We start from the raw sequence: 21,799 nt of genomic DNA, 5'->3' as shown, positions 1-21,799 counted from the left end.
GGGCAACAGAAGATTTGTGCGCAAAAGGATTTGTGGGTGAGCTCCAATTCTGGTACTAGAAACTAATTTCTGGGCGGAGCATGGGCTTGGAGACACTTCATTCCTCAGTTCTGTGTCTGCTTTCCTCAGCCATTCTATTTGGTACCTGGTTCCAGTTTTGGTGTACCTTGAGGTTCTAGTGAAAAGCAAACTAGATCCTGGAAGCCTGAAGTCTGCCCAGCCCATGTCTGATCAATGCAATAAATAAGTAAAAGATGTACAAGCAGAGCATTGGTGGAAGCAAACAGCAAGCAAGCATCCAATCCTCTCAGAAAGCAACTTGGGCCGCCCCCCCCAGGCTGCACCCCTGGTTTCAGATAACTCAAGTTAGAAACTTTGTGTCGCTCTGCCCATTGCAAGAACAAAATAGATGTTTCTCTTTCTCCTGCACACTCACAGAGCTTATGTGTGTTTACTCAGAAGTAAGTCACGTTCTGTTCCATAGAGCAGGGGTGGGAAGAAGGTACATTTCGACCCACCGGTAGATCTCTGGGTGACTTGCGGTAGACTGGCAAAGGTTTCTGGCTCTTAACTGTTTAACAATAGCAGCAGCAAAGCGACTTCCTCCCCACCCTAAATTGTACTGCTGAAGTGAAGAAGGCTTGTGGGGTAACCAGGAGTGGTTTCGTGTGTGGAAGGACTGAACGGTTCTGATACTCAGAACAAACTTCTAGGCTCAGAATTCTTTAGCATTCCAAGCGTGTGATTTTTGCATCAGGCTCCCATCGCTGGATCTCTGGGTTCTAGTAAAAAACAAACCAAGTAGAAGCCTGCTTAGCCCTGCAATAGAGCCTTCTCCCAAGTAAGCATGCATATGGGATTGGATACACAATCTTCCAAGTGCTTCTCGCACACCAGCAGGTAAACTGTTCATTCAGGGGACCAACTGCAGCCATTAAAGGAACGTTAGCCTTCTTTTCCAAATCTCAGCTGTAATCAGGTGACATTTGGGGGGCAAAGTCATAACGATAGACACATTCACAGGAATCAAACAACAAATTCACGCTATTTTCACAGCCATAAGGATGAGAAATGTGGTTAGTTGTTTTTTGGTGTGTGTTTATTTAGTGCTACTTTGGAAGTTTAATTCTGCACCCAGTACCATCTTATACCCTTTTTGGGGGCTCCTGTGGAATCTGAGACATAGCCCAATAGGAATGTGGGAAGGGAAGCTCACCATAGGATGTTGGCCCTTTTGTTCGATTTTAGAAAAATAAAGCAGATCATATTTAAATGCGCTGAGTGTCTTGTCCAGTGCTTTTTGGCTAGGTAGAAAGCCTCTAGATGGCAGAGGACTCTTCTTCAGGGAGGAGTGAAGAGTCCGGTGCAGCTTGGAAGCTTGCAATCTTGCCAAAGGCAGTTGTTGTTTTTTTTAACAATGTATCACTTCCAAACCATTTGGGATCTAATGTGTCATTTGTTCTTTGAGCAAACAGGGCAGCAATTGTCAGTAATGATGAGGATGGAGAATGTGTATGGAGAGAAAACTAAAGAAATGCAGGAGGTTGGGGGTGGGGGGAAGACCTAAAGACAGAGAGAGAAAGAGAAATATGATAAGCGGAGGCTCTGAGCTCCTGCATGCTGGCCCTTTAAGAGACCAACCCTCCCCGCTCTGACAGTTCCAGGGCGATGGCTCTTAAAAAGCTCTGAGCGGCTTCATCTCCAATTCATTGTGTGGCACATCCGCTAGAAAGGCAGCAGGTGAGAACTCAGGGTTGGGGATAGGGGAAAGGGGCTTTGAGCTGGGATTGGGGGGGGTGCCAGTGCATTGTGGAGGGGGCAGTTTGCTTGCAGAATGGTGGGGGCTTTTATGTTGATTCTTCTATCATGCCTATAGCACTTTGTAAGTGGGAATTCTCCCAGCATGCTCATTTTATACTGAATGCACTAAGCCCTGTGAGGTAGGTTGCACGGCTTACTGTGCCCATTTTAAAGCCTGGGAAACTGAAGCCTTTTCCGTAATGGCTCAGCCTGCGTTTGGGTGCTTCACTGCTTTGCTGTATTTAGTACTAGGAGTTAATTTTCTTCCCAGGACAAATGGGCTGGCCACCCTTTGCAGCATGTCTTTTTTTGTTTTGTTTTGCCCAATATGGTGCAGTGGATAGTGTTGGATTTGGGCCAGATAGACCTGAGTTCAAATCCTGCCCCTGGCCCTTCAGCCATGAAGTGAACTGGATAGCCTCGGGCCAGTTATCATCCCTCTGCCCAACATACCCCACAGGGTAGTCGCGAGGATAAAAAAGAACCCCGTATACCTCACCCTGAGCTCCTTGGAGGGAAAAGATGGGATGTGGTTTTGATGGATGCCTACAGTTTGCCTTCTTGCTGCCCGCCCCTCCCCCCGATCCCGATAAGTGGCTTGACTCTGTTGCTCGAGTCATCTAAACTAATTTGACAGCCTGCATGCTGAGTATGCTTCCTAGGGTATAAGTCCCACTGAGCTCCGCGGAGCGTCCTTCTGAGCAAACGAGCCAAGGATCGTGGCGTGCTGTTCATGTGAAGCAGGTGAACATCTTTGGGATGAGTTGCCTAGTGCTCAGAGCTCGTGGAACCCTGCAAAAACCTGAATGGTTGTGGGTTACCCTCTTAGTTGGAGTGGCTATGGGGCTACTATGCACATAGTTTAGCTCATGGGAGATTCTGCCAGGACAAGGACTTGGGCTGTGCGATCCTCAGCTCTTTTGCAGGTGTGCCAAGGGGAAATGGCAGCATGACTGCGGCCTGAAACCAGATCCCCTAGATCCAAGACCACTGTACGGTCTGAGGCACGGGTGCAGGTTGAGATTCAGAGGCCTTAGCAGGGTGGAGGTGGCGAGTTGGGACTAAGGCCCGCCACTGACGCTGTAAGGGGGAGACCAGGATTTTGATACAGAGAGCGTTGCAGTGCCCCCAGCAATAACTACTAGCTGTGTGTGAACTCTCTTTTGCAGGAACCATGAGCCGTAAAGTCGTGAGGTCCAGTAAGTTCCGCCATGTCTACGGACAGCCGGTCAAGGCCGACCAGTGTTATGATGACATCCGTGTGTCCCAGATGACGTGGGATGGGAACTTTTGCTCTGTCAACCCCAAATTCCTGGCCATTGTCGTGGAGGCCAGTGGCGGGGGAGCCTTCCTGGTCTTGCCGTTGTCCAAGGTACCTGACCGCCCCCCAACTGCCACCAGGAAGTCCCTTAGTCCTTCTCCAGCCTCCCCCATTTACCTTGGCCCTCATCTCCCATCACAATTCAGTGCCTCTCGGCTCACCCACCCCCAATCAAACTTCTCGATCTCCCTTTCTGTGTGTTTCCGGGGAGCGTGCTGTTGATGGCGGGAAGGAGGGGCTGAGGGCTTGTGAAACTGCCGAAACGACAGATCTTTTATTTCCACGACAGGTTCTTTTTTGCCTTAAATGGCCTGAAGTCTGAACCTGCTGCGGAAATAGGGCTCTAAGAAAGAGGAAGTGGGTTTGGGGCAAGCTGGGGGTGGGGGGGTGGGGAGGAAGAGCGGTTGGTAATTCTTTTGAAGCTCTCACACTGCTGTTCTGTATGTCTGCCCCCGTTCCATGCTCCCCATAACTCGCTTGCCCCAACTGCTGTCCCAGAGAACCCAGGCATCCTGCTCTCATCCCCATCCAGAACAGAAGCCAGCAAATCCTGGTTTCTGTCCTTCTCTAGGCCTTGCAGTCTCTGATTCCCCCAGTGTAATCCACTGGCCTCTGTTTCCTATTGCCGATGTCTGGCCTCCCTTCCCTCCCCAATTTTTGCAGCACCATTTTCCACCCACTTGGCTTGAGGTGCTTTAAGCCCCTTTGTCACTTTGAGGCCTTAGTGGGTAAGTTTTTCCCCACCATAAAAATTGTACTCCCCAAAGACTCGAAGAAGACCTGGTGTGGGTTTGATTTGCTTGCTCTGCTTACAACCCACAGTCAGGGCCGTGTTTCTTTCTTTGGCTACTAAATTTAGGCTGGGCCTGTTTCACCAATTTCCTTGGGGAGGATCTTGTTCTCGCCCCTAGGATATGTCTCATGACTCTAGCGTGATATGGGAGTGAGGAGCAGTTTTACACTCTCAGGCACCACAAAATGGGGGAGACTGGAGGAGGGGATGTCAGACAGAGACACCACGTGAACATTGGCTATACCAGAGATGCTGGGAAACTGCTTTAAGCTTCCCTTCTCAGCTGGCAAATGGTCCTCAACAACTAATCCGTTGTCCTTCTTTTCTTACTGGATACTCACTCAGGTTGTGACTCGAGCCCATTCACTGGCTGGATGGGACAAGCCGCCCTCCTGGGGACAACAGGCATATGATCTTGGCCAAAGGGGAAGAGGGAGGAAGAAGGATTGCAGAGCAGGCTGGGAGATGCAGACCAGCTATTGGGGTGTGTGATACCAGCCCAAGGATGGGTGGTAGACATCTTTCGACCTCTTCATACGGCTTATAAATGGTCAAATCTTGGTGTCTCACAAACTGTGGGGTCACAGTGTCACTGAGTTGGATTCTGCCTTGGATTCCTGCATTGAGCAGGGGGTTGGACTCGATGGCCTTGTAGGCCCCTTCCAGCCCTACTATTCTATGATTCTGTGAGATCCCCCAAAGTAGCAACATCCTGATGGCTGTTGCCCCAGATACTTAGTTTTGCCAATTGATCAGGAAAAAAAGCGAACAGGAAAAAACAGCCAGGCCTGTTCTTGTGCCATTAACAGAAGCTTGATGTCAGCGAGCGAAGGTTTTCTCAGCATGGAGATAAACGTGACCGACTGTGAATGTGATTCAGCTTGCTAAGAAGTGTTGTATAAATTGAATCGATAAAAATAGCAGGCGATGGAAGCAATGTCTGCAGACCCACCTGTTGTTAAAGGCACATGAGCAGGGACTGGCTGAAAAACTGGCAACCCCACTGTTATTTCAGGCTGGAAGTAGAGTGGTGTGGGTGGTTGCAGGGGCATTATGTAGGGCTTGGGCGGGCATCTGTGTGAGTGTGCAAAGGAGCTAATTAGGGAAGAAAAGTGGTGATGCTATAGGGGTTGTGGGGAGAGGGGGAAGAAGTTGAGAAAGAAGATCGAAGGAACTTTGCAGATATAACTGGAGGAGGATGGGTGCAAATATCCAGGTGCCCAGAAGCCCTTGGTGCTTATAATTGGGTCTGACAGCTGCCCCTGGGGCACCAGCTGCTGCCTTGGTGTCCCCTCCTATCTGGCACTCAGAAAAGCCTGTTGGCTCCCAGTGGGGGCTGGTGGCTCCGATGTCAGTGAGGCGGTGGATCTGCTCCTTTTTCAGTCAGAACTCTAAAAGAGCTGTCCAAGGTGCAAAGCTCCTTTAGAGTTCTGACTGGAACCCAGAGCAGACTCACTGCCCCACTGACATGGGAGCCAGCAGCCTCCACTGTTGGCTCCCAGGTTTTACAAAGAGAATTTGTACCCCCAAAAACGAGGTTTTGGAGCAGGGCAGGGCCAGTGCCAGAGGTCAGCTTGGCTGGGCTCCTGCTGAGGCCCACACCCTTGTGGGGGGAGGGGGCACTGCTGACCCCCAGCACCTCCTGGCCTTGCTCTTCCTCCCCGCCGTTGCTGCCCACTCACCTGCCCTCTCCAAGGGTGGGAGCAACAGTGCGAGCGAGGAGATGGAGCAGCATTCTGCTCTTGCCTTCCCACTCCTTCTAGGCCAGGGCTGCAGAATCTCAGGGCCAGGGCCAGAGCCAGACCCCCAGGACTACCCGGATGGCCCTGCCCTTGCCCCGCCCCCTTTCCCCTCAACCACCGCTCGTTTGGTCGTGTCGCAGCTTTTGTGCCATTCCCCCCCCCCGTTCTAAGAAGCTGAAATGCCCCTCTTGAGGGTTCATTACTGGCAGCCTTTAAGCTACACTAAGCTGGCATTTTGGCCCTGCCCCAGCATCCCTTTGCCCTGCCAACTGCTGGAATGAGGGGCCCAAGAGCTGCTCCGAATGGAACGCAGCCCTTGGGCTGAAAGAGGTGAAATACCTGTGTTGTCGGCAGTGGTGCAGAGGGCCTGGAGGAAGAGGGCAACTCGTTGGTCAGCGGTGACGGTAGCAGAGAGGGGGTTCCTGGGGACATTTTGCCCAAGGACCCCTCAAATTCTGGAGCCAACACATGACATGGCTGATGCATCATGGGTTATTTAACCCGTGATGAGTTGTGGTGCGGGTCGAGCATCTGCGGCCGCCGTTCTTAATATGCAACCCCCCAATCGGGGCAATTGGAGGTTGCACTGTGTCATGCAAACCCGGCTGTTGTGGGTCATTTGAGGGTTAAACAACCCTCCCATAACCCTTGACCTGTAGTGGGGTTATGTGACGGTTGTTTAACCCTCGTATAACCCATGATGGCTGGGTTTGCACGATACGCTGCAACCCCCTATCAACCTGATCAGGGGGTTGCATATTCAAAATGGCAGCCACACATACCCGGTACATGATGTGGCTCATCATGGGTTAAATAACCCATGATTAGCCGGCTGTGTCGAGCGAAGCGGCCCAATGTGTCAGGGTTGTGCTTGTGTGCATACGACTCACAACGTTTAGGAGGAGTTGAGGTGGGTTGACATCTTCATAAAGTTTAAAGAAACATGATCTGGATGAATAAGGAAAAAAAGGATGGGTTGCAGCAGAGCTGGCGCTTTGCCTCGGGCCAGGTTAGGCAACCCAGCGCCCTCCAGATGTGTTGAATCAAAACCCCCAAATCCCTGACCATTGCTTATTCTGGCTGGGGCTTGATGGGAGCTGTAGTCCAGCACATTTGGAGGGCACCAGATTGCCTAGGCCAGCCTTCTCCAACCTGGTGCCCTCCAGATGTGTTGGACTACAACTCTGGCTGGCTGGGGGATGCTGCGAGTTGTAGTCCAACACATCTGGAAGGCTGGCCTGGGGTGTTCCTGGCATAATCTGCCAACACTGGAAACTATTCGCAACCATTTCTATGCCTGCCTTGCTGCTAACAAAGGCAGTGGAGGCCCACTGGGAGGAGTGGGGAATGGTGGCGTCTCCCGGCTGTGAGAGATTTCTCGTCTAGGACTCCTTAGCTCTTCCATGGGGTTATAGATGCTTGTTTGGAGGGAGAGGGGTTGCTTCTGGCCCTCCAAATTGCAGACAGGCCTTTGCATGCTCTCTGTGATCTCCCAGACTTTTGCAGTGGGGCTGGCAGGAGTTACCCCTGCTAGTTTGGGTAACACAGCTCGTCACAGACCCATGACCAGAGGTGGAGATGGTGCTTTCATCCAAAGAAATTGGTGAGGACAGAAAGGCAGGGTGAAAAGGCTGGAAATAATGGAATCAGTCGCCTTGCCATTTGGGCTCATGAAGAGTTCTGTGTAACAGAAAAGCTTGCCTATTTTATCTTTGGTATAGTGAAGGAGACCACGGCCTCTCTCTTTCCTCTCCCTGTCCTTTTGCAGACTGGTCGCCTGGATAAGGCCCATCCAGTGGTCTCTGGGCACACAGCCCCTGTGCTGGATGTGGAATGGTGCCCCCACAATGATCATGTTATTGCCAGCGGATCGGAGGACTGCTCTGTGATGGTGAGTGGCTGGCTGGATTGTTGTTGTTGTTTAGTCGTTAAGTAGTGTCCGACTCTTCGTGACCCCATGGACCATAGCATGCCAGGCCTTCCCGTCCTCCGCTCTTTCCCGGAGTGTATTCAAATTCATATTCATTGCATCGGTGATGCTATCTAGCCATCTCATCCTCTGCTGTCCCCTTCTCCTTTTGCCTTCAATATTTCCCAGCATCAGGGTCTTTTCCAGTGACTTTTCTCATCGCATTAGGTGGCCAAAATATTTGAGCTTCAGCTTCAGTATCTGTCCTTCCAATGAGCACTCAATGAGATTTCCTTTAGGATTGACTGATTTGACCTCCTTGCAGTCCAGGGGACTCGTAAGAGTCTTCTCCAGCACCACAGTTCGAACGCATCAATTCTTTGGCGCTCAGCCTTCCTTACAGTCCAGCTCTCACAGCCATACGTTACTACTGGGAAAACCATAGCTATGATTATACGAACCTTTGTCAGCAAGGTGATGTCTCTGCTTCTTACTATGCTGTCTAGGTTTGCCATAGCTTTCCTCCCAAGGAGCAAGCGTCTTTTAATTTCATGGCTACAGTCACCGTCTGCGGTGATCTTGGAGCCCAAGAAAATACAATCTGTCACTGCTTCCATTTATTCCCCTTCCATATGCCAGGAAGTGATGGGGCCAGATGCCATGATCTTCGTTTTTTTAATGTTGAGTTTCAAACCAGCTTTTGCACTCTCCATTCTCACCCTCAACAAGAGGCTCTTTAGAGCCTCTTCGCTTTCTGCCATTAGGGTGGTATCGTCTGCGTATCTGAGGTTGTTGATAGTTCTCCCGGCAGTCTTAATTCCGACCTGTGATTCATCCAACCTGGCGTTTCTCATGATGTACTCTGCATATAAGTTAAATGAACAGGGCGACAATATACAGCCTTGTCGTACTCCTTTCCCAATTTCGAACCAATTGGTTGTTCCATGTCCGGTTCTTAGTGTTGCTTCTTGACCCTCGTACAGGTTTCTCAGGAGACAGGTAAGGTGGTCCGGTACTCCCATCTCTTTAAGAATTTGCCAGAGTTTGTTGTGATCCACACAGTCAAAGGCTTTAGCGTAGTCAATGAAGCAGAAATAGACGTTTTTCTGGAATTCTCTTGCTTTCTCCATGATCCAGCGAATGTTGGCGATTTGATCTCTAGTTCCTCTGCCTCCTCGAAACCCAGCTTGTACTTCCAGTAGTTCTCAGATCACATACTGCTGAAGCCTAGCTTGTAAGATTTTGAGCATAACCTTGCTGGCATGTGAAATGAGCGCAATTGTACGGTAGTTTGAACACTCTTTGGCATTGCCCTTCTTTGGAATTGGAATGTAAACTGACCTTTTCCAGTCTTGTGGCCACTGTTGAGTGTTCCAAATTCGTTGGCATATTGAGTGCAGCACTTTAACAGCATCATCTTTTAGGATTTTAAATAGCTCAGCTGGAATACTGTCATCTCTGCTAGCTTTGTTGTTACTAATGCTTCCTAAGGCCCACTTGACTTCGCTCTCGAGGATGTCCAGCTCAAGTTCACTGACTGCACTATCATGGCTATCAGGGACATTAAGATCTTTCCTGTATAGTTCTTCTGTGTATTCTTTCCACCTCTTCTTAATCTCATCTGCTTCTGTTAGGTCCCTGCCTTCTTTGTCCTTTATCATGCCTGTCTTTGCACAAAACGTTCCCTTGAGATCTCCGATTTTCTTGAAGAGATCTCTAGTCTTTCCCATTCTATTGTTTTCCTCGATTTCTTTGCATTGTTCCATTTAAGAAGGCCTTCTTGTCTCTCCTTGCTATTCTCTGGAACTCTGCATTCAGTTGGATATATCTTCCCCTTTCTCCCTTGCTTTTCGCTTCCCTTCTTTCCTCAGCTACTTGTAAAGCCTCATCAGCCGCTTTGCTTTCCTGCATTTCTTTTCCTTTGGAATGGATTGAGTTGCTGCCTCCTGAACAATGTTACGGCCCTCCGTCCATAGTTCCTCAGGCACTCTGTCTATCAGGTCTAATCCCTGAAATCTATTCCTCACCTCCACTGTATATTCCTAAGGGATATGATTTAGGTCATACCTGAATGGTTTAGTGGTTTTCCCTACGTTCTTCAATGTAACCCGAAATTTTGCAACAAGAAGCTCATGATCTGAGCCACAGTCAGCTCCAGGTCTTGTTTTTACTGACCGTATAGAGCTTCTCCATCTTTGGCTGCAAAGGACATAATCAATCTGATTTCGATATCGACCATCTGGTGATGTCCATGTGTAGAGTCACCTCTTGTGCTGTTGGAAAAGAGTGTTTGCTATGATCAGCGTGTTCTCTTGGCAAAACTCTATTAGCCTTTGTCCTGCTTCATTTTGTACAGCAAGGCCATGCTTGCCTGTTATCCCAGTGATTTCTTGACTTCATACTTTAGCATTCCAATTCCCTATGATGAAGGGGACATCTTTTTTTGGTGTTAGTTCTAGAAGGTGTTGTAGGTCTTCATAGAACCAATCAACCTCAGCTTCTTCGGCTTCAGTTGTTGGGGCATAGACTTGAATTACTGTGGTGTTGAATGGTTTGCCTTGGATTCTTACTGAGATCATTCTATTGTTTTTGAGATTGTACCCCAGTACTGCTTTTCCCACCCTTTTGTTGACTATGAGTGCTACTCCATTTCTTCTAAGGGATTCTTGCCCACAGTAGTAGGTATGATGGTCACCTGAATTAAATTCACCCATGCCTGTCCATTTTAGTTCACTGATTCCCAAGATGTCGATGCTCAGTCTTGCCATCTCATGTTTGACCACCTCCAGCTTACCTTGATTCATTGATCTGACATTCCAGGTTCCTAAACAATATTGTTCTTTGCAGCATCGGACTTTCTTTTCACCACCAGACACATCCACAGCTGAGTGTCCTTTCGGCTTTGGCCCAGCCACTTCACTCTTTCTGGCGCTACTTGGAAATTCCCTCTGCTCTTCCCCAGTAGTATATTGGACACCTCCCAACCCAAGGGGCTCATCTTGCAGCATCATATCTTTTAGCCTTGTGATACATTCCATGGGGTTTTCTTGGCAAGAATACTGGAGTGGGTTGCCATTTCCTTCTCCAGTGGACCACATTTTGTCAGAACTCTCCGCCATGACCTGTCCGTCTTGGGTGGCCCTGCACGGCATAGCTTATGGCTTCACTGAGTTACACAAGCCCCTTCGACACAACAAGGCAGTGATCCATGAAGTTGGGCTGGATGGATACACCAGGTCAAAGGCAGGACCTGGGCTCAGGGCAGCCTGTGGAGCCAGGAGGCAACTGGGGCAATTTGCCTCCAGCTCCTCCTGCAAGGCAAGGGTGGGGGGCACTGCCTCAGCTGCTATGCCCCCCATTGCCCCTGTCACAGCAGTGCCACGTTGATCACCAGTCCCCCCCCAACACATGCACGCACGCGCACACACACACACACACACACACACACACGGGTTCTTGCAGGGGGCAGTGGCGGAGCCCCCGACATCACCACGGCCCTAGGCCCTGGCTGGGCTCACAGGCTGGAGCACGGGCAGGGCTTAAAGATAGGAGAGGACATGGGGGAGAACATAAGAAGTGCCCTGCTGGATCAGACCAAAGGTCCTTCTTGTTCAGCCTTCACCAGCCTGGTGCCCTCCAGATGTTTTGGACGACAACTCCGAGCATTGCTGACCATTAACCAAGCTGGCTGTGTTTGATGGGAGTTGAAGTGCAAAACATCTGGAGGGCATGACATTGGGGAAGGCACAGTGGCTAACCAATGGCCTCCAGGAAGTCACCAATAAGCCTCCTGTCCATTTACCAGGAACTGATGTGGTGGTCCCATTTAGCCTTCATGGCTACTTAGCTCTTATTGGACCTATCTCCCAAGATTTTTAATAAACAATTTGCCTGTACGAGAAAAGGCAGGACAGGGGAGGACAAGGCATCGGAGATGGCAGGAGCTGAGCTGCCCAGACAGGGAGAAGGGTGGAAGAGGGCTGGCACAGGTGGGAGCCAGGGAAGGGGGCTTGGAAAGAAAAGGCAGGACGGGTCAGGAAAGGTGGGAAAAAGTAATAGGATGGAGAAATGAAAAGGGAGGGACCATACAGTCAAGGGAGAGAGGGAGAACCTACCTGGGCAGAAAGGGGAGAGGTTACATAGAGGCGAATTCTTATGGCAGGTGGGCAAGGACACCCCATAACATTTTGCTGCCCCAAGCTGACATGCATGAGAATCTGAGTAGTGTGCATTTCAGGGTCCCTTGCAAGCCGCCTCGCTGAGAATGCTGGAGGTGCAATAATCCATGCACTGTGCCCCAAAATCCCCTGTAAAGGATCAGTTCAGCTCATCCCCCAAAATTGTCTGGGCTGCTTATGGAGCTGGACTGGCCTTGCAAGCAAGCAGGGGGGAGGGAATCGAGGTTGGGGCTCTGGGTGAGTCAGCAAAGCAGTATTGGGAATTGGGGGGTGTCTCTGGCTCCTTGCACCCTTGACATCCTCCGTCCCTTCTTCTTTCCCTCTCTTGCTTCCAGGTCTGGTCGGTGCCTGAAGGTGGCCTGGTACGGTCCTTGAATGAGCCCCTGGTGACCCTTGAAGGCCACTCCAAGCGGGTGGGGATTGTCTCATGGCACCCGACGGCACAAAACCTCCTGCTGAGCGCAGGTAACGTGTGGCGCCCACAGGCTCAGGCGAGTTGCGGCCACAGTGGCAGCCTGGCTAACGTGTCTCCCTCGTGGGCTTGATTGCCTTTCAGGTTGTCCGGTCTTCATAGTTAAGGACTTACTCATCTCCCCTTCCCTTGCAGGCTGCGACAATGTCGTGAAAGTCTGGGATGTGGGCATCGGGCAGGCGTTGCTCTCGCTAGACGAGCTGCACCCGGATGCCATCTACAGTGCGGCCTGGAACCAGGACGGGTCTCTCCTCTGCACGGCCTGCCGGGATAAGCGCGTCCGGCTGTTTGACCCACGGGCTGGGGGCACCACTGCCAACGTATGTACAAGCTTCAGGCTCTGAATGAGGGGGCTTCTTCCATAACTATCATACGTATTGGGGGGTCTCCAACCTTTTTCGGCCTGCAGACACACTGGGAATATTAAGGAAGTGTTGTGGGCACCATCACAAAATGGCTGCTATGCAGTGTGTGTGTGTGTGTGTGTGTGTGTGTGTGTGTGTGATGGCTTTTCACAAAACACTGAAAAACACCCATCTATCCACCTCCACACCCCATCCTGTACACGACAGCCCCCTGCTTCATGCTGCCCTACAACGTCTGCACAGTTATGGGGCACCCTTTTATTTCCTCCCCCCACCACTTTTTCCTTTTCTGGGCAGCCTGGAGGGTCTCAGCATGAAGTGGTGGCTCTCAGCCGCCTGCCAGTTTGCTTTTTCAGGATGCCTCTGTGACTTAAGAGTGTTCATGGGAAATGCAGATAGCGACAGCTGGAGGCCCTCACTTTGCTTTGAAGCAATCCCAGCCACTGGGAAGAATTCCTTTTTATTTATTCATTTATTTTAAAATTTAAATTAAATTGGGAGGGTCTGGGTGCCTTGGCAGAGACCCTGGAATGCACTGTCTCCCGTGGGCACCTTGTTGCCAACTGCAGATATATGTCCTCATATTGGTCTCAATTCTTGTGGAGTTGAAACAGTGCCAGGGAGGTATTGGCGGGCTTGGGGGAACCGCAAGGTTTGCAGAAGTACAAAAAACTTTCAGGGAAAAAAGAACCCAGGCTGTGGAACTATCCCCCCAGACAGCGCAATGAGGAGGGAGCATGCTCAGTGGGCACAGAATGCTGGCTAACTTGATGGCTGGGGGGCAGGGGAGGCAGCGGGATGAAAGCTGGGGAGGGGAGAGGAGGGGGAATGGAGTGAATTGGATCATGAACAGAAGTACTTAACGCTGCAAAGTTTTGTTGCAGGTCCCACCTGTCATGGTGAATAGCTAGTGATATTGTCCATTACTTTGCCTGGCGTTTTTAAAAACTGCCTTCTGCTAGTGGCCATGGCAACATCTTCCAAGTTGTTTAAGCTGGGAGAACCACTTCCTTTTGTTCACCTGTTACCCCAGGGGCGGGGAACTTCAGGCCTGGGGGCCAAATCCAAATCCTGGGGGCCAAATCCAAATCCATCCAGGGTTCCCCAGATGGGCACGCCCCCTTCCCCTTTCCCCCAATCATTTGGTGGTTTCCCAGCTTTTGTTCTAATTTCCCCCCATTCTGAAAGGCTGAAATGCCTCTCCTAAGGCTGAGTGACTGGCAGGAAGAGCTTTATGCTCACATAAGTTTTGTATTTTTGCCGCCCCCCACCCCCGAATGCTTCTCTGAAATGAAATTTGGCCCTCAAGCTGAAAGAGGTTCCTCAGACTTGCTGTACCCATTGCTGATCAGTTAAATGGGACAGCCTTGCAGTTCTAATGTTTTGAGCAAGCGAGATAAAGATCTGTTGGAAAATGGTCCTGAGGGGATCATCAGGCATGAGCAAGGAAAATGGGCTGATGTTTCCCTCCCAAGTGGGTGAGACCTCAGAGGAGAAGGAGCGGCCTGGCTGGAAGAGGTGTGGCCAGCATTTAGGCCATGCTTGATGCCCTTTTGTGTGTCTCCATCTTGCCAACAGGAGCTGCCACGCCCTCATGAGGGGTCACGTCCTGTCCGGGCCGTCACTGTGAACGGTGGCAAACTCTTCACGACGGGCTTCAGCCGCATGAGCGAGCGACAGGTGGCACTCTGGGACCCGGTGAGAAGAAACGAGGATGCTCTCTTTGCACACAGCCAGAAAACCATCTTGTCGGCGTGATAGGGGAGGGGCGTCTTCCATAGTGCTGGAGAAGGGGAACCGCACACACCTTTCGTAGGGGGGCCTTCTTATAAAAAGAACAGGGCTCAGATATTGGCAGAGCAGGAGTGTGATTGGCAGAGCAAGGTCACGTGACCACTCCTGTGCTTCAGCACCTAAGTGCTCATCCTTTATATTATGTGAGTGTGTGTGTGAGAGAGAGAGAGAACTTTTAAAGAATTGCACCGTGCAAGAAATAATTGCACCTGATGTCTCAGGCACTCTGTCCAATTAGTGCTCCATGACAATCACTTGAACAGGACTTTGAATAGTGACACTTTATTTGTATTTATATAGCCATTTCAAGTGTTAAAACCACTTCATTTTCATTGTTTCTGTAATCCTTAGAACAAGCATGTAAAGCAGGCCAGTTATTATCAGGGCCGGCCCTACCATGAGGCAGAGTGAAGCAACTGCCTCAGGCAGCAGATGCTGAAGGGCAGCAGCAGACACCTGTAGGCCATTCCTCTGGAGAGAACAGAGCAGTGTGTGCCAGAAAGCCTGTCCTGCCCCCGCCCCTAAACTAGTCTGCTGCCCTTGGGTGCAGTGGAGGATGCTCTCCTGATGCCAGCATTGAAGTAAGATTCCACTGCAATTCCTGGTGGTTTCTGTACACGGAAGGGAGGGGGCAGCACAATCTTTTCCTTTGCCTCAGAGAGCAAAATGTCTTGGGCTGGCCCTGATTAGGGAGAGATGGGAGAGGGTGAGGCTGCGATGTGATTTACCAAAAACCACCTAGTCCTACCAGAGACAAGAGCTGAATCATCCATTTCCATGTTCAAAGCTCAGTTTATTGGCTGCTGCCTATGTTGAAGGAGTCTGTAACTGCAGATTTGTAGTTTGAGCTCCAGCAGAACCACTTCATGCAGCAATGGAGGTGTTACCACAAGGGACATTGTTTCCTGCAACAACAGAATTGCCGTAGACCTGGGTTTCTAGTTCTCAAGCTCTTTCTCTTGGAGCCCTTGGCTCCACTCGCTTAAACTGAACTCATTTTCTCCTTGCACCTAGAGGAATCCTGAGGAGCCGTTGACCCTCCAGGAGCTTGACACGAGCAGCGGAGTCCTTCTGCCTCATTATGATCCAGATACCAATGTGGTTTACCTGACTGGGAAGGTGAGTTCTGGGTGGTTGTGACCGATGGTGCCTAGTCTAGAAGCAGAACTTTGGGGAAGCTGGCCAAGATTCCTGAGAGGAATGTGTTCCAGCAACAGATGTTAATGAGCGGACACTAGAATGATATATCAGAGGGGCAGCTTGAAACTGACTTTTCCGTGAATGGCGGGGGGGGAGGGGGAATAGAAACTGACATTTCAAAGAGGTGAGGCAGAGCCTCACATCCTTCAGAGAAATTGTTCTAAGGACACCTCAGTCTGGCTTTCCCCAACCTGGTGCCCTCTGGATGTGTTGGACTGCAACTATCATCATTCCCAGCCAGCATGGCCACGTTCACCTCTTCTTTTGCAGGGCGACAGCAGCATCCGCTACTTTGAGCTCACGGGAGAGGCACCCTTTGTGCACTACCTGTCCATGTTCAGCTCTAAGGAGTCGCAACGAGGAGGCGGCTGGATGCCTAAGCGAGGCCTGGACGTCAGCAAATGCGAGATCGCCAGGTATTTTGTGAATTCGTGCGTGTTTTTTCTCCCCTCCTTTCTCCAAGGGGCTCAGAGCAGCAGACCTGGTCCCCCACCCACCCGCATTTTATCCCCTGAACATTACTGTCCAGTAAAATTAGGCTACAACAAACTCCCCCAACTTGGTGCCTTCTCGGCGTGTTGGACTGTAACTCCCATCACCCCCAGCCAACATGGATGATGGGAGTTGTAGTCCAATACATCTGGAGGGGGCCCAGTTGGGGATGGCTGGACTATGATGTGGTCAAATTTAAAACCAAAGGGGAAAATGTGGAGCGTGGAATCACACGTACAGGACTCCCTCCCCCTCTTACTTTAGCTTCCTCGGCTACTGGCCTGTGTCACACCTTCCCTTTGCAGTCCTTATTTATTGATTCGATTTGTACCCCGCCTTTCTACCACAAATGGCACTCAAGGCAGCATAAATCACTGATCAAACATCACTAAACAAATACATTAAAAAACAAAGACACAACAATGGAGTAAAAACAGTGTCCAGCTCACCAGACCCACTTGCAAACCAAAGGCCCACCTCAGTTAAGCAGTCTTTGCCTGCCAGCAAAAGGACAGCAGAGAGGGAGCTAGCCTAGCTGAGAAGGCCCTCTTTTGCATTGCCATAACCAGCACTTTATGCCATAACCAGCATTCTGCCTGGAAATATGACTGGTAGCCAGTGAAGCTGTTGTAACAAGGGAGTTGCGTGCTCCCTGTAACCAGCCCTGGTCAGTACGCTGGCTGCAGCATTCTGGGCCAGCTGAAGTTTCTGAACAGTTTTCAAAGACAGCCCCATGATCCTTGGCTTCCATTTGCCCATTAGGCTGACTTCCCCCCACCAACACATCTGTAAGGCACCAGGTTGGGGAAGGATGGGCTGAGAGGTCATAACTGGCTCAGCATCACCTGGTGAGCTTCACAGCTGCATGGGGATTTGAACCCTGCCTTTGCTGGTCCGCATCTGACACTCCAGAAACGTTGTCCCACACTGGCTTCCTGGTCCAGGCAAGGGACTCTTTGGCTCGAGGACATTGGTCACCCTGCTCCCCTCTGAAGACTTATCTGTGTCCTTGAATCGCTTCTCGTCTCTTCCAGGTTTTACAAGCTCCACGAGAGGAAATGTGAACCCATTGCTATGACTGTGCCTCGGAAGGTAAGGCAGGGTAGGGGGACAGCAGCCTGGGTTTGAGCTGGGGTGGAGATAGCCAGGGTATTTGAGGAAAGAAATGCACTACATAATTTTAAAAACTCTCTCAAGTCACCCCCTAGATGCTATGGCTCTATGTATGAACTTCTGAAGCTGCCTTATATCAAGTCAGGACATTGGTCTATCTCAGTACACCAGGGATGGGAGAACATTTTGTTTGACCATGGCTCAGTGGTAGAGTACGTGCTTTGCATACAGAAGATCCCCATCTCAGTCCCCAGCATCTCCAGGTAGGGCTGGAAAAACTCCTCCCTCGAAACCTTGGCGAGCCGCTGCCAGTCAGTGTCAACAATCCTGGGCTAGATGGACCAAGGGTCTGATTTGGTATGAGGCAGCTCCGTGTTCTCATGTTCCTACGTTGTGTCGAGGACTGCATTTGCTTGGGGCCATGTACTGGGGAGAACTGGGCAACTCCTTCTCTTGCTCTGCACCCCCCTCTCTCTTGCTGGCTCTCCCCATCTTCCTCCCCACCCAGTGGGCTGCCAGGGGAATGACAGATTGTTCTTGCCCAGAGGTTTGAGCTAACTGCTTGCAGAGGCCTGCAGGTTGCCCATCCCTTGACTCTGCCAAAAGGCAGCCACTCTCCTCCCAGCCCTCTCTGGAGATCAAACCTGGGACTTTCAGCTTGCTCTGCCACTCATCTATAGTCTTCCCGCCCCCATGATTTTCTGCTCTGGCTTCGCCTCCTTCCCATCTGTCTTCGTTGGGGGAGGGTAGTCTGGGTGCATCAGATGTGACTGGATTATGTCATCACACCCTGTGCAGAGATGATCACAGAACTGCTTGCCCTCAGAAGCCAGAATGACTCATGCAGAGCCCTCTGAGGGCCAAGTCATTCTTACACCTTTACACTCACAGTAAGCCTCTGGAGGTAGAACAGTGACGTTGTCCTTCCATTTTTAATTCTGGGGTGGGGGGAATCTGCCTCCACTATCAGCAGTTTAGGAAACACCATTGTGGAATGGTATGAAGTTGTTTAGCTAGGAAGTGGCTTCAATTGGAGAATATCCTAGAATCATAGTATTAGAAGGGGCCATTGAGTCCAATCCCCTCCCCAGTGCAGGAATCCACTTCAGAGGCTTCAAATCCATCCCCCAACGGATGAGCGATTTCTATTCCTCTGTCCTCTAAACATCTGGACGGGATCTCTTCCTTTCTGCTCAGCCTGTTTTCATATGCTTTCTGCAGTCAGACCTGTTCCAAGAGGATCTGTATCCTGATACGGCTGGCCCAGATGCTGCGTTAACATCAGAGGAATGGCTATCGGGGAAGAATGCCAGCCCCATCCTCATTTCTCTCAAGGACGGCTACACTCCCCAGAAGACCCGGGAGTTCAAGGTTAACCAGAATCTCCTTCAGGGGCCCAAAAGAAACCAACATGAAGGAGCATCACATGGGGTAAGGATGGGGAGACCTACAGCCATCCTGGTATTGCAGTCTAACACATCTGGAGGGCATCATGTTGGGGAAGGCTGGCGTAGATCAGAGGTGGGCAGAAGATAGATATCCAAATGTTTTGGACTTCAACCCCCAGCATTCCTGACCACTGGCCATACTGACCCGGGCTTCTGGGAGTTGCAAGTGCCCAAAGATCTATCTTCTGCCCAGCCCTGGGCTTGATTATGGCTCATCAGCAGAGTAGGACCACTGAGGCTAGGATCTGGGGATGAGAGACAGATGTGGGCGGAGAAGCATTAGAAGAACAGGGAGAGCTCAGAGCTAGACATCTGAGAACAGATGCTGTGGGTCAGGGTTGAAGGTTGTTGTATGATCTTTTGTAGAGTCCAGCTTTAGAACAGCTCTCTGAGGATCTGAAGCGGCTGCAGGCCACCGTCTCAGAACAGGAACGACGCCTTTCAGAGCTGGAGAGGATTGTGAAGAAATAGCTCTCCCTCCTCCAAACCGCTGCTGTCCTCCATCAGTCATACTGGACTTTGTTTCACTGGTCTTTTTAAAATCCCTTTTATTTTTCTCATGGGTGGATCCTCAGGGCATTATTAAGCTCCACCCATCCCAAACTCAGGGCAGAAACTCAGCTTGCCGGTTCCAGACGGGCCTCTCTTTGGGCTAGCCAGCGTGCACCTGCTGCCTCAGTGTTGCTAAACACCCCCCACCCCACCCCCGCTAAGCCCCTACAAGGGGCTCCTCAGGCTCCTCTCTGCCAGGGGCCCAATGTTACGCATGCATGCTCCTCCACTGCTTACTGTTTCTCCCAGAAAACAACCCCCTGCCCCAGGCCTTCTTGGGAAATGCTCCAGGGCACTTCCTTTGCTCTGCTTTCAAGGGCAGCAGTTGCACCTCACGTTTTAATCATGGCTGCAATGTTTAGGGCAATTGGTCAGTTAAACATTTTGATTAACCAGGGTGCATTTATCAGTCAGTAATTTTTAAAAGTATATATACATATAGGAGCATTTCTAAAAGCTGCAGCTGGCAAGTACTCTTAGAAGAGGTATTCCCTCTTTTGTGTGTGAGAGAAGAGGAAATATCCCTTAAGACGTGTGTTGTGACGCATGTGTGCATTGTTTAATAAACGTATGCTTGTTTCTTTAGAACTACTGACATGTGGAAGTTTATGCAAATTTAAATCCCTTCAAACGCAATCATCCACAAAGATCTCTTAAGTTGTGTGGCAGTACTACTTAAGTTTGTTTAATGATACTTTTAGCCAGGGTGGGCTACAAAGCAAGGAAGGAAGGTACCTTCCTTGCTACCCAAAATGCAATCTCTCACAAATCCATTACCCTACAAATCCATTAAGAGTAATCCATTAAGAGTAATCCATTACTCTTCCCCTTTGCCACCAGAAGGTAGCAACACCAACCCCTCTCCTGCAGGGTTTTTTTAAGCCACTAGAAGGCAGTACCTCCAGTCTTTTAATGACAATGTAAGTGCAGCCACACTGTATCAGGCCAAAGGCCTATCTAGTCAAGCATTCTGTTCCCACAGCGGGGAATCAGATGCCTATGGGAAGCTCACAAGCAGGACATGAGCACATCTTCCTGGCCACGTCCTCCAGCAATGGGTACTGAGACACATACTGCCTCTGACAATGGAGGTGACTAGCAGTCATTGGTAGCATGATCCTCCATGAATTTGTCTAAGTCCCCTTTTAAAGCCATCCAAGTTGGCAGCCATCACTGCATCTTATGGTAGCAAATTTGACTATGTGCTGTGTGAAGTAGTACTTCCTTTGATCTATCCTATCTCTCCCACTATTCAGCTTCAATCATCCTCTATCATTAGATAAAGAGCAATCTTCATTTATCAGTTCTTACGCAGACGATACCAACCTAATGGCAGAAAGCAAAGAGGATCTAAAGAGCCTCTTGTTGAGGGGGAAAGTGGAGAGTGCAAAAGCTGGTTTGGAACTCAACATTAAAAAAAACAAAGATCATGGCATCTGGCCCCATCACTTCCTGGCATATAGAAGGGGAAGAAATGGAAGCAGTGACAGATTTTACTTTCTTGGGCTGCAAGATCACCACAGACGGTGACTGTAGCCATGAAATTAAAAGACGCTTGCTCCTTGGGAGGAAAGCTATGGCACACCTAGACAGCACAGTAAGAAGGAGAGACATCACCTTGCCAACAAAGGTTTGTATAATCAAAGCTATGGTTTTCCAAGTGTAATGTATGGCTGTGAGAGCTGGACTATAAGGAAGGCTGAGCGCCGAAGAATTGATGCTTTCGAACTGTGGTGCTGGAGAAGACTCTTACGAGTCCCCTGGACTGCAAGGAAGTCTAAATGCAATAAATAAATAAATCAACCCTGAGTGCTCATTGGGAGGACAGATACTGAAGCTCAAATATTTTGGCCACCTAACGTGAAAACTCCCTGGAAAAGACCCTGAGGCTGGGAAAGATTGAAGGCAAAAGGAGAAGGGGACGGGAGAGGATGAGATGGCTAGATAGCATCACAGATGCAATGAATATGAACTTGAGCACACTCTGGGAGACAGCGGAGGACAGGAAGGCCTGGCGTGCTATGGTCCATGGGGTCATGAAGAGCTGAACAACTGAACAACAACTTTGATGCATACAGAGAGATAACTGTTCTACACGATCATCTAGCTGACATCTGTTTCAGCTGTGGAGGAAAACCAACTTGGAAAAAGCCCATACATTCCTGCTAGTGGTGGCTCTTTCTGCCCAAAGGAAAGGTTAATTAGGACAACACAGTTCCCATACTCCCCAAAATATGTTTAACAAGCAACTGGAGTGTGGAGAGAAAGTCTCTCTCAAGCATTGGTTTCCATGCTTTCCTAAAAAGCCAAAAGTGTTATGTTCCCAAACATATTAAAAAATTTAACTGGAAGCTTTTAACCTAAAGGGGAAAAACTACACACTTTCTTTTTCTTTTTTTTTTTTTTACCATACTGCCCCATCGCCCCAAAAAACTCTGAAACAAGCAGGGTGGGAAGAGTTGCAACCTTCCCCCACCCAATTGCCTTCCAGATGTGTTAGACTGCAATTCCCATTATCCCCAGCCAGCATAATCAATGGCCATGCTGGCTGGGGGCAATGGGTGTTGCAGTCCAACACACCTGGAGGGCACCTGACTGGGGAAGGTGAGAGTTAGAGAAA

The 21,799-nt window shown here is 49.9% G+C and overlaps 1 protein-coding gene across 7 annotated transcripts; it reads left to right on the top strand.

The window, feature by feature from the left end:
- The first annotated feature begins 647 nt into the window (after positions 1 to 647).
- Positions 648 to 21,592, top strand: CORO1A (coronin 1A). 7 transcript variants are annotated; one of them, XM_084805754.1, is made up of 12 exons: positions 1,309 to 1,398; position 1,753; positions 2,970 to 3,172; positions 7,425 to 7,547; positions 12,079 to 12,208; positions 12,351 to 12,535; positions 14,159 to 14,278; positions 15,389 to 15,493; positions 15,845 to 15,990; positions 17,101 to 17,158; positions 18,401 to 18,610; positions 18,994 to 21,592. In XM_084805754.1, exons 1-12 carry the CDS (start codon positions 1,324 to 1,326, stop codon positions 19,096 to 19,098), a joined length of 1,461 nt encoding a protein of 486 aa, XP_084661880.1. In that variant the 5' UTR covers positions 1,309 to 1,323; the 3' UTR covers positions 19,099 to 21,592. The 7 variants fall into 7 exon arrangements, with proteins under 7 accessions (XP_084661877.1, XP_084661880.1, XP_084661872.1 ...); XM_084805751.1 differs by lacking the exons at positions 1,309 to 1,398; position 1,753 and adding an exon at positions 648 to 900; XM_084805746.1 differs by lacking the exons at positions 1,309 to 1,398; position 1,753 and adding an exon at positions 1,661 to 1,740.
- The last annotated feature ends 207 nt before the right edge of the window (positions 21,593 to 21,799 follow it).

This window comes from Heloderma suspectum, chromosome 6, assembly GCF_057233095.1.
Source record: "Heloderma suspectum isolate Gila_16-S chromosome 6, 16-S_ref, whole genome shotgun sequence".
In the NCBI taxonomy this organism is placed as follows: domain Eukaryota; kingdom Metazoa; phylum Chordata; class Lepidosauria; order Squamata; family Helodermatidae; genus Heloderma; species Heloderma suspectum.
Note: the sequence above shows the minus strand (reverse complement) of the source record. Positions and strands in the feature narration are given on the sequence as shown.

What these genes read in the sequence shown, in the direction of transcription:
- CORO1A (XM_084805754.1), top strand. Translation starts at nt 1,324, where the DNA reads ATGGCAGAGGACTCTTCTTCAGGGAGGAGTGAAGAGTCCGGTGCAGCT. An exon ending in CTGGGGGCACCACTGCCAAC is followed by an intron (nt 12,536 to 14,158) that starts GTATGTACAAGC and finishes TCTTGCCAACAG; the next exon opens with GAGCTGCCACGCCCTCATGA. An exon ending in ATGAAGGAGCATCACATGGG is followed by an intron (nt 18,611 to 18,993) that starts GTAAGGATGGGG and finishes GATCTTTTGTAG; the next exon opens with AGTCCAGCTTTAGAACAGCT.